The sequence below is a fragment of the Microtus pennsylvanicus genome, chromosome 3 (genome assembly GCF_037038515.1).
Source record: "Microtus pennsylvanicus isolate mMicPen1 chromosome 3, mMicPen1.hap1, whole genome shotgun sequence".
Classification (NCBI taxonomy): Eukaryota; Metazoa; Chordata; class Mammalia; order Rodentia; family Cricetidae; genus Microtus; species Microtus pennsylvanicus.
Window position 1 is genome coordinate 19,514,003 of NC_134581.1, and position 17,111 is coordinate 19,531,113.

General features: G+C 38.3%; 1 protein-coding gene across 2 annotated transcripts in view; it reads left to right on the top strand.

The window, feature by feature from the left end:
• Window positions 1–17,111, top strand: part of Dnajc13 (DnaJ heat shock protein family (Hsp40) member C13) — a 116,104-nt gene that overhangs the window by 76,296 nt on the left and 22,697 nt on the right. For both annotated transcript variants that reach the window (XR_012909962.1, XM_075964807.1), the window contains exons 33-44: window positions 195–396; window positions 1,815–1,930; window positions 4,956–5,034; window positions 6,662–6,797; window positions 8,748–8,932; window positions 9,308–9,382; window positions 10,633–10,752; window positions 11,495–11,674; window positions 12,399–12,566; window positions 13,666–13,779; window positions 14,571–14,687; window positions 15,809–15,986. Coding sequence is in view for 1 of the 2 variants with exons in the window: in XM_075964807.1 (XP_075820922.1) it covers window positions 195–396; window positions 1,815–1,930; window positions 4,956–5,034; window positions 6,662–6,797; window positions 8,748–8,932; window positions 9,308–9,382; window positions 10,633–10,752; window positions 11,495–11,674; window positions 12,399–12,566; window positions 13,666–13,779; window positions 14,571–14,687; window positions 15,809–15,986 (1,670 nt within the window). In the remaining variant the exon portion in view is untranslated. The remainder of the gene's footprint in view (window positions 1–194; window positions 397–1,814; window positions 1,931–4,955; window positions 5,035–6,661; window positions 6,798–8,747; window positions 8,933–9,307; window positions 9,383–10,632; window positions 10,753–11,494; window positions 11,675–12,398; window positions 12,567–13,665; window positions 13,780–14,570; window positions 14,688–15,808; window positions 15,987–17,111) is intronic.

Consider the following 17,111-nt stretch of genomic DNA (forward strand, 5'->3'; position numbering starts at 1 on the left):
TTCATCAACTATTATAGATAGGCTCATTTCTTCTGAGTATTTACAGTATGATTAAAATACCCAGTAACATTTAATCTACCTTTGTAATTGAGTAATTCTGAAGATTTATGTAATTTTCTTGCATGATTACCCATGTTTCTCTTTAAGTAAACTAACCCTTGAGAATGCCTGAATGGAAGCTTCTGTGATTGTAGGCGCCTCATGATAGAGAAGATTGCTGCCCATCTTGCTGACTTTACACCTCGCCTGCAGAGCAATACAAGAGCACTTTATCAGTATTGTCCCATCCCGGTTATCAATTATCCACAGCTAGAAAATGAACTGTTTTGTAATATTTATTACCTCAAACAACTTTGTGATACACTCCGGTTTCCAGACTGGCCAATTAAAGATCCAGTAAGTTCAGTTTGTTCCTTCTTAAACTGCAAAAACAATTTCTAAACGCTTGTGGATATTCTTTCCTCCTGTGATAAAAATGATAGTAGCTTCTTTAGGTGTTCATAGTGCTGTGTGCCTGTAGTCTCCACTGTTTGGGAGGGTCACACTGGAAGGTGCCTAAAGTTCGCAGCAAGCCTGAAAACTGGTGAGATTGTCTCAAAGGAACAAAGAGGAAATCACTGTTTCTTAAACAACATGTACAAAGTAGTTTCTTAATACATTTGGGTAGATTTTAGACTGAAAAGTATTTAATTTTTTACAGTTTTTTTATCTTTTATGACAAAGACAAGTTTCACTCTCTGGCCGGTGCCCATCTCATGGACATAGGTGTTTGGTACCTGAGACAGTTTTAGGTTGGTTGTTATGGGTCTGTGTACATTCAGAATGCTGCCTGATTTCACCAGGCATCAAGGTTCATCTCTAAAATGGAGGTGATAGAAATGGCTGCTATCTGAAAGGAGGTTCTGAATATTGAATGTTCATGTAAGCACAACTCCTTGATGTCCAGAAGAGCAGAGCTGGAGTCGTTGGGTCTGTGAAAAGGAGTAAAGTAGCCTGGGCGCCCGTGCTATCACTTCCTGCAGCACAATTTCCCATCCAAAGGGTCAGAACATCTGCCGTTGGTCCCACACGAACTGTCTCTGCACAGTGCTGCCACCAGATACAGACAAGCCTGGCACTGGTTCAGACAGGATTCTATGAAAAGGCAGAAAACTTTTAATTTCTCTAGTGAGATAAAACTTTATTCACTGAGAAATGTACCTTATAGAATTTTAGCGTGTTTTTGGGATTTTAAAGAGTTAGCTTTAGTAGTAAACAGGGGCCCCTGTGTTATCCTGTCTTCTGGAGGTAGGAAGGTTGCAAGGCCAGCCAGGGATAGACAAAACAAAAATGAATCTGACATCTTGTGTAAAGTGTCTGCTCCTTTGGCATGTAGGCATACAGGCATGTTGTAAGTATTAGCCGCTGTCCTCCCATCCCTGTGCAACCTCAGTGAGTTTTCTGTCTCTTGCATTTGTTTGATGCTAGCATATTAATAATAAGTAGGTGACATTAAGAAAGGCTCCATGGGGTGCTTGCTTTCTTAGTACAATGTATCTTGTACTAATTTTGAGGTTTTTTTTATGTTTTATGAATATTTCTTTAAAAGTTAACAGATACTTTGTTGAAGAACAAAAAATACAACTTAAACAAAAGGAAATTCTGTAACTAATAACCTGGCTGCCAACAATGTTAACATTTTGTATTTCAATATACTATAAATTGGATAGCTGAGAAATGTTGATTTAAATAAATACACCACAAATATTATACAAACCTAAAATTCTATTTTGAATCATTTTACTGGATACAGATTTTACTGTTATTTCTTTAAGGTTAAGCTTCTGAAAGATTCCCTTGACGCTTGGAAGAAGGAAGTGGAAAAGAAGCCGCCCATGATGTCAATAGATGATGCTTACGAAGTGCTCAGTCTGCCTGCGGGCCAGGGGCTGTGAGTTATTTCAGAATTAGAGTAGTAGACGTCTGCTGTATAGTAAGACATTAGTACCAAAGATGAAAAGCCATATAAACTAGCCATCTTTTTTTAAATTTTATTGATTTTTATTGAGCTCTACATTTTTCTCTGCTCCCCTTCCTGCCTCTCACCTCCCCTTCAACCCTCTCCCAAGGTCCCTATGCTCCCAATTTACTCAGGAGATCTTGTCTTTTTCGACTTCCCATGTAGATTAGATCTGTGTATGTCTCTCTTAGGGTTGTCATTGTTGTCTAGATTCTCTGGGATTGTGATTTGTAGGCTGATTTTCTTTGCTTTATGTTTAAAAACCACCTATAGGTGAGTACATGTGATAATTGTCTTTCTGGTTCTGGGTTATCTCACTCAAAATGATGTTTTCTAGCTCCAATCATTTGCCTGCAAAATTCAAGATGTTGTCTTTTTTTCTGCTGTGTAGTACTCCATTGCATAAATGTACCACATTTTTATTATCCATTCTTTGGTTCCAGGGGCATTTAGGTTGTTTCCAGGTTCTGGCTATGACAAACAAAGCTGCTATGAACACAGTTGAGCACATGTTCTTGTGGCACAATTGAGCATCCTTTGGATATATACCCAAAAGTGGTATTACTGGGTCTTGAGGAAGGTTGTTTCATAATTTTCTGAGAAATCGCCATACTGACATCCAAAGGGGCTATACCACCAGCTTGCATTCCCACCAGCAATGCAGAAGTGTTCCCTTTACCTCACAGCCTCTCCAGCATAAGTTGTCATCAGTGTTTTTGATCTTGGCCATTCTTACAGGTGTAAAATGGAATCTCAGAGTTGTTTTGATTTGCATTTCTCTGATGACTAAGGATGTTGAGCTTTTCCTTAAGTGTCTTTCAGCCATTTTAGATTCCTCTGTTGAGAGTTCTCTGTTTAGGTCTGTACTACATTTTTTTTTATTGGATTACTTGTTCTTTTGATGACAAATTTCTCAGTTCTTTGTATATTTTGGAGATCAGACCTCTTGTCTGATGTGGGGTTAGTGAAGATCTTTTGCCATTCTGTAGGCTGTCGTTTTGTCTTGTTGCTTTACAGAAGATTTTCAGTTTCAGGAGGTCCCATTTATTAATTGTTTCTCTCAGTGTCTGTGCTACTGGAGTTATATTTAGGAAGTGGTCTCCTGTACCAATGCATTCAAGTGTATTTCCCATTTTCTCTTCTATAAGGTTCAGTGTGGCTGGCTTTATGTTGAGGTCTTTGATCCATTTGGGCTTGATTTTTGTGCATGGTGATAAATATGGGTCTATTTTCATTCTTCTACATGTTGATATCCAGTTATGCCAGCATCATTTGTTAAATATGCTTTCTTTTTTCCATTTGATATTTTTTGCTTCTTTGTCAAAAATCAGGTGTTCGTAGGTGTGTGGATTAATATCCAGGCCTTCTATTCAGTTCCATTGGTCCTCCTGTCTCTTCTTATGCCAATACCAGGCTGTTTTCAGTACTGTAGCTCTGTAGTAGAGTTTGAAGTCAGGGATTGTGATGCCTCCAGAAGTTTTGTAAAGGATTGTTTTGGCTATCCTGGGTTTTTTGCTTTTCCATATGAAGTTGAGTACTGTTCTTTCAAGGTCTGTGCAGAATTTTTGCTAGGATTTTGATGGGCATTGCATTGAATCTGTAGATTGCTTTTGGTAAGATTGCCATTATTACTATGTTAATTCTGCCTACCCAAGAGCATGGGAGATCTTTCCACTTTCTGGTGTCTTCTTCAATTTCTTTTTTCAAATATTTAAAGTTCTTGTCATACAAGTCTTCCACTTGTTTGGTTGGAGTTACTCTGAGATATTTTATGCTTTCTGTGACTATTGTGAAGGGTGATGTTTTTCTGATTTCTTTCTCAGCCCATTTATTTTATGTGTACATGAGAGCTACTGATTTTTTTGAGTTAATCTTGTATCCTGCTACATTAGAATTTTTGGGGTCGCTTATGTAAACTATCATATCATCAGCAAATAGTGAGAGTTTGACTTCTTCTTTTGCAATTTGTATCCCCTTTATCTCTTTTTGGTGTCTTATTGCTCTAGCTAGGACCCCAAGAACTATATTGAATAGATATGGAGAGAATGAGCAACCTTGTCTTTCCTGATTTCAGTGGGATCACTTTGAGTTTCTCTCCATTTAGTCTAATGTTGGCTATTGACTTGCTTAAACCAGCCATCTTAAAGGGTTTATTTTATTATAGTTACTTACTTATTCGTTCATTCATTCATTGAGGTTGCATATTTATTGATATACACAAGACCTATGAGAATAATCTGGAACTCTAGTCACTAACTCTGACCTATTTCTGATTTACTAACCAGATACATTCTTCTGGTTAGTTGGTAGCCATTGCATTTTATCAGTTGAACTCTTGTGTGCAGTGTGCCTACCATCGTCTAGCACATGGTGCTCCTGCACATTCTTGATTCCCGCTTCCTCCTCCAGTGCATGTGTGCCCAGGGCACTGCATGTGGACTAGCGGCATCCCTGGGAAGTCTGTAGTGACTACACATGATGGCAGAGGAAAATGCCTTCAAAGGCATTCTTTTAGAGTACAGAATGTTTGCTAAGTTTTCTTAATACTGATAAAGTAACTTAAAATACACAGTTTGCAGTGGCATTTTAGACATTATGACTAATTTTTGGATTTTAAAACATACTTCTTATTTTATCAAATCCTAAAAACAATTTTGTAATTTTTTTAAATAGATAATACTAAAACTATATTATAAGCAACTAAACTTTATAATATAAGTTTAACCTTGCTTAGGGAACTTTTAGCTTTTACTTCACCTATAAAGATAACATAAAAATATAATCTTACTTAAATCTTAATGGATTTAATTGGATACCTAATAAATGATCAAGTCCAAATATGGGATCAATACTACAATTCTGCCATATAGATGTAGCATATTACAGCATCATGATTCGATGATTGTGTTTTTTTTATGTACCTTACTGTATTCACAAACAATTTTCCTCCTTCCAGGCATGATGAAAGCAAGATTAGAAAAGCTTACTTCAGACTCGCACAGAAATACCATCCCGATAAGAATCCAGAAGGAAGGGTATGTGCCACCTTTGGAATGGGCTTCACTTGATTTTGCTCTGGTTGCCTCATCCTGTGTACCTAATGTATGAACAGGCTTCCAGCCACACCACAGCCTGTGCTTTCTCTGTGGGTAGTCTTCTCACAGTCAGCTGGAAAGGGCTGCTCCTGTGACGAGTATGTTGAGGACAAATTAATCCTCTAGCCTTACCCATTTCTGTTTGAGAATTAACTCTCATTGTCAGTCATAAGAATAATAGATAAATTGTAATTAAGGTATGTCATCATCATTCAGATTGAGTAATGTTTGTATTTTTTTTTCAAATGGCTCCCAAAATTCTTATTATCCTAAGCAAAGAAGTAGGAAATGGGAAACATAAGTATTCCTGACAAGGAAGACTTGGTGGTGAAAAGATGCCACTTATGTGAATGTAAACGCTTTTAAAGTTAAAGGCCTGGTTGACTTTTTGTTTTTGTTTCATTTTGATTCATTTTTAATTTAAAGGGAGATGTTTAATGAGTTTTTGTTGTTGCTTTGTTTGATTTAGCAATTCAAATTCAATTCATATTCATAAGTAAAAATCTTATAAAATAGCAAGTTTGATATTACTTGTCAAATTGCTAGCTTTAACGTTTTAGATTATTAAAATACTGTATAAAACCATTGTAGTGAAACTTGCAGGAGTCTGGCCCTTACATAAGGCTTTATGCTGCTGCTGACCGACGTTTCGTTTTTAGTAAGTCATTTACTGTCTCCGAGTTGCAGGATCCTCATGAAGACAATAGTGGTACACACCGAAATAACTATTCTGCAGATTAAATAATAGAATTTAACACAGAACTTGGTGTAGTGCTCAGTAAACAGTAGCACTTGGACTCATTCAGATGAATCAGCAAGTGAAACTGCTTGTCATCAAAGCCAGAACTCAAAATGAATAAAAGGGAGAGCTAACTCCCCCGCAAGTTGTCCTCTCATTTCCTTCCACATGTGAGGTGGCAGGTGTGCACCCCTGTCTTCTCCCACATAGATGAAAATGTAATGAAACAAAGATTTTAAAGAATAAAATATACAGTAGTTCTTATCAGTAGTCTTCTTACATTGAGTCAGTCTTCAGTATAGATGAGAAATTTAGGGATTTTTGTTTTGGGGTTTTTTGTTTGTTTTGTTTTGAGACAGGATCTCATGTATCCCAGGCTGATCTCTTAACTGTCATATGGCCAAGGATGACCTTAAGCTGTTACTCCTGTCTTCTGGGGTCACAAAAACATACTACTATGCCCAGTTTCTTTGGTGCTGACCTTCAAACCCAGGACTTCATGTATGCGAGACAAACACCTTGCCAACTGAGCTAGACTCCCAGGCTCTTTAATATTTATGAGTGTTTACATATACTTATGTCATATTTAAATTTTTATGCAAATATTTTCCTTGCACAAAATTGAAATCCTTGGATGCTTAGTCAAGAAAAACAAATGTAGTTCCCTCTTAGTATTACAACTAGATGGCAGTTGGAATGAATTCCTTAATGTGAAGGTAAAATTTAAAGGAATTGGTAAATTATAATAATAAAATACCAGTTATGTCTTGTTTTAAGTTTAATTAGAAAATTTCCAATTAAATCCTAATTGTTTGTGGTTACATACAGGACATGTTTGAAAAAGTAAATAAAGCGTATGAATTTTTATGTACCAAGTCAACAAAAATAGTGGATGGGCCAGATCCAGAGAATATAATTTTAATTCTGAAAACACAGAGCATCCTTTTCAACCGACATAAAGAAGGTAAATCCTCTGTTGTAACAGATTGTGGATTATTTTACAGCTAATCTCACTGAGTTACTTGTTTGGTAGCATTTTCTAAAGGATTTAGAATTGGTATTGAAAAGGACTTCTGGAAAGCAGCTGTCTTCCAAAGGAAGGCCTCAAGCGGTTGCTTGCTGTGCGCCCTCTCTTCTGCCTGTGGTTTTCAGAATTTTGCATTGCTAACAAGGTTATTATTCCTTCCGAAATGGTGTTACTGTTCTGTGGTGCTGTTTGATTCGTTCTATGTTTAGCCATATAATAGCAGACTCATTAAATGATCTATAAGCTAGTAAATGGAATCAGGAATTTAAAGATTATTTAATTATCTTCAGTGACATACATGTAAAAAACTACCTGACTTGGCTCCAGCAGCCCCAGAAAGCAGAGCACACCAAGTATGTATGGGTTTAAAATGAAGAAGAAACTTGAAAAGATTGTCCCTCTCACATCTGCTATTTCATACTGTCTCTCTCAAGACCCTCTGTCCTTTGGGATAGTTAGAAAAACATTGGATTCTGTGAAATAAATGCTATTTCAGGGTTCAGGGTTGTCCAAATGTTTTCAGGGCCATTGTAGTAAGTATAAGTAGTCCTAGCAGTTAACAACCCAGAATGTCTAAGGCTATGTTGAACATGTTTTATTCTTCGTTGATATGATATGAGGTATATATGTGAGATATATATATATATATATATATATATATATATATATATATATATTGTATTGATGTAGGAGCAATGTAAGGTGGTGGTGTGGAGAGAGAAGGAAGAGTGTAAGAAGTAAGGATTCAAGAACAGCATTGATTGTCTGGGGAACTGAAGAAGAGAGGGAGTTGCAGTTGGATTTGAAGGGGACAGCTGAGAAATTAGCAAGTGAATCATTGAAGAGAGCTGTGATCAGCATACTTGTATGTGACTTGAAGAGAACATAAACATCTTAGTTAAATGGCTTCTAGAACTAAGAATGAGGGTACAAGTGTATCTCAACACCCCCCCACATACATACATGCGTATATACACACGTTTGCTTTTTTCTTCTTAAGCTATCTTAAAACAGTATAATTTAGAGCAGATAGATTTTGATTATCTTCAAAATACAAAAACACTTTATTCTTATTTCAAGTGAAATTACAGAGTACTTAAGAATATCATGGCCAAGGGGGCAGGGAAGTAAGTGGCTCAGAGGCTAAGAACACTGACTACACTTCCACCCCAAGACCTAAGTTCAATTGCCATCACCCACGTGGCAGCTCACAGCTCTCCATAACTCCAGCTCCAGGGGATCCAGTGCCCTCTTCTGGCCTCCAAGTGATGTACAAGTGATATATAAATACAGACAAAAACCTCATAAACAAAAAATTAAATATATATCATAACTGATTATTTGCATATTTTTCCTTATTTAATAGTTTTTTAAAAACAAACTGGATTTTAAAATTCTTACTGTGTACTGATAACAGCTTTTACCTCTGAGTGTAATTATCAAAACAGAACTAGGTAAATAGGTAATACATTTTTTTTTATATTTCTGCTAGCAATTTATATTTCAGGATTTGTAAATGTTTAAAAGAAATAGTAAAATAGAGCAAGGAGCCTATTCTTAGAAACTGATCACACAGTTCTCATTTATACTCCTTAAGAGAAATGTGTTCTGAGTGCCACTGTGATTACAGGAGCACTTGCCGTGTCTTGCTGAATGTAATCAGATGAAAAATTACAAAGGTCACATGGGTGACAGCAGATACTCTGGTAAATCAGTTGTCTTCATGCCAAGTGCAGTTAATTTACCAAGAAATATTATAGTTCACCACAAGATTTCACTGAAAAGGAAAGGTAAATTAGGACACATTTAGCATACAGAGTGTTTTATTTTTGAGGTACCGTAACTGAATCATGATGCGACTTTAACACTGTCCTTCTGTTATTTCAGAGTTACAGCCTTATAAATATGCAGGATACCCCATGCTAATTAGGACCATAACAATGGAGACTTCAGATGACCTCCTTTTCTCAAAAGAGTCACCACTGTTGCCTGCTGCTGCAGAGCTGGCTTTCCACACAGTCAACTGCTCAGCCCTCAATGCTGAAGAGCTCAGAAGAGAGAACGGGTTAGAGGTAATAGGCACAGGCCTTGGGCTTATCTTAAGGCACATTAAGTGGTTCTTGACAGTTCAGAATCTCTCCGCACAAATGCATTGGGCACAGCTTTTTCTTTTCCTTTATTTCACCAGATAGCACATTTTATAGCAGGAGTCAGAGTCCTGAGTTCAGAGGTGGTCGGTAATGTTACTTATAAAGTAGTTCCTGGGAATGCTTTAAAAAAAATCAGTACACCATGCAGCCCTTTGTTTACTTGTTTATGTAACAAATGTCAATTGAGTAAGTGTTCATCTGTAACGTTAAAAGGTTGTGTGATCTTATCCATGCTGGAAGAGGCTTTTTACATTCAAGTCCAAGTGGAGACCTAATGGCATACTTCTTCCTTGATAGGTGTTACAGGAGGCATTTAGTCGCTGCGTGGCTGTCCTGAATCGCTCCAGTAAACCAAGGGACATGTCAGTGCAGGTGAGGCTAAATGGTATGTTAGATGGTGGTTCAGACATCGACTGGGGTGCTTCTTAAAACTGCCTTCCGCCTTACTGAGTTTCTCAGTGTAGGATAGGGTAGATGATGTGATTCTCAAGCAGGTTTGCAGGCAAGGCTGGTGCAGCTGGTCATACTGTAAGAACACCACTAAAAGTCCTCACAGCAGTAAGTTTCTCCCCCCCCCCCTTTCTCGTTTTTTTGAGATGCGGTCTGTGTAACAGCTCTGGTTGCTCTGGAACTTGCTCTGTAGACCAGGCTGGCCTTGAACTCACAGAGATCCACCTATTTCTGCCTTCCAAGTGCTGGGATTAAAGGTGCGTGCTATCACCGTCCAGTACCTTTCTCCATGTGCTGGCCCTTTTTCCATCACCAGCTTGAAACACTCACTCGTCATTTCTGTCGATCTTGTTTCAGTTACCTCTGCACCTCTCTAGTGTCCTCCTCACACTATATTCAGACTGTTGTTTGTCAAGGTTGAAATAACTTGATTCTTTAACAGAAACCCATCATTAATTCACTAAATTATAAAGCATAGCTTTTTATGTGACCCTTTCTTTCCTTAGGCATAGACTAAATAAGTTGGGTACTGGCTCTGAGTTGAAGCTGCTGTGTTGAAGTGGCTTGTATGAAAAGAGTTTTTGATATCCTGCCATATTGAGCACAAAAATACCTTAACTAAGAGTCCCAAGAGCTTTTTTAAAATAAAAGTTAAATGGGTATTTAAGTCATTAAGTTTACATTCTCTGTTATTTAATATTTTTTAAATTTATTGTTTATTTTTCATAGCACTTTAACGTTTTTTAAAAAATAAAACTATTTTTGCCAGGCAGTGGTGGCACATGCCTTTAATCCCAGCACTTGGAAGCAGAGTCAGGCAGATCTCTGAGTTCGAGGCCAGCCTGGTAAACAAGAGCTAGTTCCAGGACAGGCTCCAAAGCTACAGAGAAACCCTGTCTCAAAAAACAAATAAACAAAAAAAAGAGTACCTATTCTTATAGCTCAGTGGTAGCACAAAAACAAGCCGTGGTGTGTTTGTTCATAGTATGCTGACCTCTTTATCTATAAGAAATCTTAAGATTTCCCCTAATTTAATTGAAAAGTCCTGTTTTTAATTTTGGAGCATTGTGTACAACGTTAAGTATTGCTCACATCTGTGCAGATTTGTCTTCTGTCATGTCTTTCATAATGAGTACATGTGTGGTTGCTTCTGTCTTTTGTGCTGTCTGTAGGTGTGCGGACACATAAGCAGATGCTATAGCGTGGCTGCGCAGTTTGAAGAGTGCCGGGATAAGATCACAGAAATGCCCGGCATCATCAAGGACCTCTGCCGGGTGCTGTATTTTGGCAAGGTATGGCTCACACCTTACAGGGTATAATCACTGTAGGTTTTCTTTTCAAACAATGAGTGCTTGATTTATAGCCACGTGTTTACCCAAAACTATTTCTAAGTAAATTGCTCATATCTTTTAAGTATTCTTCTAGAAACATTGCTATAAACAATGGGTTTCATCTTATTCTGGCCCACAAAAGGTAAGAATGTAGTGACATAGCTAGAAGTGAGTCTCAGTTTCTAAGGAAGGAAAGAGAGAAGATGAGACTAAAATCTTCTAGGGCAGGACATTGTAGAACCTGTGATGTGGTCACTGCTTACTGCGAGGGCTTCCGAGAAGTAAGAACATGCTCACTCCCTCCCAACCTGGAACCACCAAGAGAAACCGGCTCTGAAGATGCTGTGCCTGATAGGGAAGAGACTTGAGTTATGCTGAATAGAAAGGACGGAGGTGCTGATCTTGGTTGAGGCAGCTGGGACTGGGGACCTGGTCAGATTCCTCCGCTTCTTCTGCTTGGTGCCTTCTGAAGGCTTAGGAGGAACAAGGCTGTTGGTGTGAAGCTCAGATCTCTGATTGTACTAGCAGTTTTGCTGTTGTTCCTTTATTGCATTTACATGAAAGATGAGAAAGCTGATCTCGGAGTCTTTGCACTTGGTAAGATATTTTGTAAGAAAAGATAGCTAACTGGGCATGATGTACTAGCTGGTTTCTCTTGGCAGTGTTTTTCACCCTGCAAGTCAGTGTGTTGTTTTCCTTGCAGAGTATCCCACGGGTGGCCGCCCTCGCAGTGGAATGTGTCAGTTCTTTTGCGGTAGACTTCTGGTTACAGACACATCTATTTCAAGCTGGAATTTTATGGCATCTACTTGGTTATCTGTTTAACTATGACTATACGTTGGAAGAGAGTGGCATTCAGAAAAACGAAGAAACCAACCAGCAGGTAACTTTACCCCAATCCCAAATCATCAGGAAACAAAGCTTGAGTCATTTAGAGATGCTGTTTCAAGATGGCTGTTGACTGCTCCGTACACTGGCACACTTTCTTTAATTGCAACCCAGAGTGACTTCAACTCACTCCATAGCCCAGACCATCCTGTCACCTAGACTGTCTTCCATCTTCCCGCTTTCCAGTGCAGGGATGGGTTTTACTTATGTGTGAGGGATTTAAGGCAAGGGAATTGAAGGAATGGAAATCATATAACATTTTCTTACTTAGTCAACTTTATGATTTCAGAATTATATAATAGGGAAGTATAAAAATGTATCAGGCTCTTGGAACTAGATTTTCCCAGAACCTTTGTATTTGTCTGATTTTTAAAGTTTTTTTCTTCTATTTCTTGGTTCATATTTGTTGTCATTTATTGCTCATATTCCCAGCATGTGCATCTAGCAGTTAGGTCTCCCTGTCTCTTCCTCTCACCCCACTTCCAGGTGATTCTATAGGATAGATAAGTATGTCAGTGCTGAGGGGTTTCCGTATTTAAAAACAAAATAAATCTGGAATGTATAAGTTCTATGGTGCTGATGTTGGTACGCCTGTGCCAGCTGTTTCCTTGCTGATCATTAAAATATTTCTATACAGTATTGATACCATAAAGCTATTTATGTCACTTATGTAAGGGAACATACCTACTTTAATGTCTTATTTTATATATATATAACAGGAAGTGGCCAACAGTCTTGCCAAACTCAGTGTCCATGCTCTGAGTCGACTTGGTGGATATTTACTTGACGACCAAGCAACCCCAGAAAATCCAACTGTAAGGAAGAGTTTGGCTGGCATGCTGACACCCTACATTGCTAGAAAGCTAGCTGTGGCTAGTGCTACTGAGGTAAGGACTAGAGCAGTAAGCTGGGTTTGTGAATAATGCAAAATCCTTTAAGTTCTAAAGGAACAGGATAATCCCGATTGCTCTGGGAAACCTGAAAATTGAATATTCACTTGCTTGTTCTCTTAGCCAAGAAACTGAGTATATTGTGGGTTTATGGCAATGACAACAGACCTTGGAGTCTAACTTCTGGGACAGAGAATTAGCTTCATGTTTCTCAACTACAGAGCCTACCATTATTCTTAACCAACCTTGAATCACAAAGGGCTAGGACAAGAGAACGAATTTGCAGTGATGTTTGCAGTCAGGAACTAAGTTTGTTTAAATGTTTGTTGTAAGTTATAGCTATTCTTGGTCAAGGTTGGAATGCTGAAAATACATCCATGCAGCCCACACCCTCCACATACATGCATTTTCATCAGTTCATGGTGAATAAGTACTACTCGGCTCCCACTTCCATGTGTGCCCTCTTTGGTGAGGGTCACTGAGAACCAGGCTAGGAAAACAGCATTGAAATGATATGGGGCCATTCTCACTTAGACACCACACATGGTCGACTTCCTTTCTGGCCTAGAGCTCTGGAAATGAGGAATGGAAACATTTTCATTCAAACACTTGAGGTGTGGAATATGTGTTTACAGTTGAAGAGAGCCAACTGGAAACATCATCAGCCTGCAGAGCTCCTCAGCTGCAGCCTGAGTCAGGGTGTGCACAGGAAATCCACCTGGTGCACAGGTGCCCATCCCCCATTTTCCTTAGGGGTGTGCTTCATAAAGATGTAGATTTTGTTTCGAGCATATGTATGTGCAGAAAGTATGGTGTGTATTTAGAAATACTTACTGCTAAGTAGATATTTAGGGTACTGGGGTTTCCACCAAACAGAAGACTGAGGAGTTGATTGAAATCAGGCTCGGATTTCACCCCCAGTCTCACATTTACTGGTGTAAGACCTGTGACAAATAACGTCAGCTTTTGTAGCCTTGGTTTTCCTTACTGCAAGATGGTTGGCATCAACAAGCTTGTCAGACTTACACAGGTACCAACTGCAATCTGATACTCAAGGCTCCATGAGTGTGACTTAACAGGAATACTGTCTTCCTAGATTCTGAAGATGCTTAACAGCAACACAGAGAACCCTTACCTGATGTGGAACAATTCTACAAGAGCGGAACTGCTTGAATTTCTTGAGTCACAACAAGAAAATATGATTAAAAAGGTATGTTAGTGTTTTATATGCTCTTAGGTGACAGGTTGAATCTGTCTTGAAACAAAATGTGCTATTTGGCCCATTTTAAGGATAGCCTGGTGTTGTACAAGATAGTACTTTAGGGTGTTAGAGAGATGGTTCAGCAGTTGGGAGTACACACTGCTCTTCCAGAGGATCTGAGTTTTATTTGCAATCCCTATAAGTCTGCTCATAATTCCTGTAACTCCAACACCAAAGCTACCTGGACTCACCTGTGCAGTCCCACACATGCAAACACACAAACATAATTAAAAATAATAAAAACAAATCTTTAAAATACTACATTGGGATTTTCTTGTTGTTTTTACTTTTGTACAGCTAGCAAAGTGTTGCTCATGATGAACTGATTTTCCTGTCAGTTCATGCTTCCATTATCAAAACTGACATTTCCTCTTATTCCCACCTTCTAATGGAGAAGCTCGTATGCACTAGGAGAATCTGGTGCTTTAATCAATATATTTATTACTTGTCACTCCTAGTCCGCGTGTGTCATAGCCTGCTTTCTATTGCCAATTCTTAATTCTTGACTCACCCTAGTGACCTTCTGAGACTTCAAAATGAGTCCTAATAGTCTTAGTAGAAGTAAAACGCCCTGCTGTCACTGAGCCAATCCGGCAATGTACTGCCCACATACATCACAGTGCATTTGCCCTCTCTCAGGTGTGAGTGGATTTCCTGAAGTATTCTGTGCATTATTAAGCAAAAAAGGGTAGATTTACAAATGACATTTACATCTAACAATCTTTTTTCTCTTTTTAAAGGGTGATTGTGACAAAACTTACGGGGCAGAATTTGTTTACAGTGACCATGCCAAAGAACTGATTGTGGGTGAGATTTTTGTTAGAGTATATAATGAAGTCCCAACTTTTCAGCTAGAGGTAAGTGCTTGGCTTTTAATTTTTTCTGATGCCTGTGATAATATTTACTGAGAACTACTACTGACTTATTCAAGTTGTACAATTTGGAATTAATACCTCTTTATTTGCTGAGACCATTATATGTTGTCCTGGTACGAGCATCTTCATCTAGATCAGTGGTTCTCAACCTGTGGGTCATGACCCTTTTGGAGTGGTCAAACAACTCTTTCACAGGGGTTGCATATTAGATACTTGCATTACAATTTATAGTAGTAACAAGATTACAGTTATGAAGTAACATTAAAATAAGTTTATGGTTGGGGTCACCACCACATGAGGAATAAAGGGTCACAACATTGGAAAGGTTGAGAAGTACTGCTCTAGATTATTGAAGAATTGAGTTTCATGAAGCTCATAAAACAACCACTTGTTTCTTATCTGTCCCTTGTATTTGCTGCTTTAGGGGAAAGGCAAAATTTTGTAGTTGAGTGTCTTGTAAAGAGAAGTGAATCATACCGTGTGTGTGTATATGGATGTGTGCAGACATATGTGAATAGGGTCTTTCTTTGTGGCCCAGGCTAGCCTTAAATTCAAACTTCTCTTGACTTAGCCTCCCAGGTAGCTATGATTACAGACATTCATTACCAAGGTGGGTTAGAAATAATGTTTTGTTTTAGAATTTGCTCCTGAAATTGGAATTTACCAAATTAGTGTGTATTGTTATTTACAGAATAATATATTTAACTAGTTAGTCAGCAAAATGAGTTAAATGATTAGAACAGACCCTTGAAAAGCTGGCCTCTGAATTTCTGTTGCAACTGTAAGTAATTTTTGTATTCTAAAAATACAATTTAATTGTAAAAAGTCACAGATGTTCTTACTTAGATTAGTAAAAGGATCAGATATCCTAATCTTAACATTGTACCAAGATACTGGTGAAAGTGTGTAAGATCTCAGAAAGTTAGGTAAATTTTAATTGGTTTTGGTTTTCCCATTCCTTTATGCATAGCTATATGCATTTGTATTCACAGTTCAATCACATTCATTCAGTTTCTTGAGGTTTTTTTTCTTTTGCTCTTAAAATTTTCAGGATAAGTTATTATGATGGCTCGCACATTTATATATTTGTGTGCTTGGCTTAGGTTCCAAAAGAGTTTGCTGCGAGTCTCTTGGATTACATAGGCTCTCAGGCCCAGTACCTCCACACGTTCATGGCCATCACTCATACTGCAAAAGTGGAGTCAGAGCAGCATGGGGACCGCTTACCGAGAGTGGAGATGGCTCTGGAGGCTCTGAGAAATGTCATCAAATACAACCCAGGTATGTGATTGCACCATTGTTCATAGCACCATTAGAACAACCAGAGAGCTCCAAAACACTCTGAATTTTATTGTGGGGACTCAGGGAAAACTCACACTTGGCTCTTTGCTACATGTGATATAATAATAAATAGAGGTGACACCATACTGTCTCCGAAGGCTAGAAGAGAGTTCAAGCTACTGTGTTTAGAAGAATTCATGATTAAGAAAAAATAAATTGAAATAGCACCATTTGTTACTGAGAATTTTCATATTACTACTACAAATTGGCATGCCATGTATATGTACTTGAATATTTATTAGATGATCTAAGTGTTGCCTCTTTGGTCCTCAATGTATTATTTGCATATGGACACTCATTTTCTGAAAATTGTCTGAAGTTTTAAAAAGGGTGAGATTTCTTCTCTTAAATGTCTTTCAAAGGACATGAAAAAATGTCCAGATGACCATCCTAGCTGCCTGGATCTAGGCTATAACAGTGCAGGTAAAATGATGTTAACCTAGCACAGCCTTCATTTCTAATCTCTGCCAGCAGAGGGAGACCCTGAAACAGCACAGATTTAAAAATTGAATTTCTTTCTTTCTTCTTTTTTAGATTATTTATTTTTATTTTATATATATTGGTGTTTTGCCTGCATGTATGCCCTTGTGAGGATTTTGGATCCCCTGAAACTGGAGTTAAAAACAGTTTTGAGCTTCCATGTGGGTGCTGGAAATTGAACCTGGGTCCTCTGGAAGAGCAGACAGTGCTCTTAACCACTGAGCTATCCTCCCCACCCTTCAGTTTAAATTTCTTTAAAGTACTTATTTACCCTGTTCAGTGACTATTGAAATGCTATTAAAATTTTTAACTTTTTGGTATTTGCCAAAATTTTGTTCAAATAACCAGTAGCAGTATTAGGGAAATTATTTGGTCACAGGGTACATTGACTTTTAAAACCCAGAGAATACATCATTCTGTATTGTTTGAGGTCATCATAAAATGCTACTGGTGTTTTGAGGCACAGTGAAGCTTCAACACAGGATGTCTGTGGGTTGCAGCTGGTGAAGACCTGAGGAGGCTGCGTGGGAACTCGGCTTTGAGTCTACCCCTGCAGTTCTCATGTTAGGACTGTGCGCGCTCCTT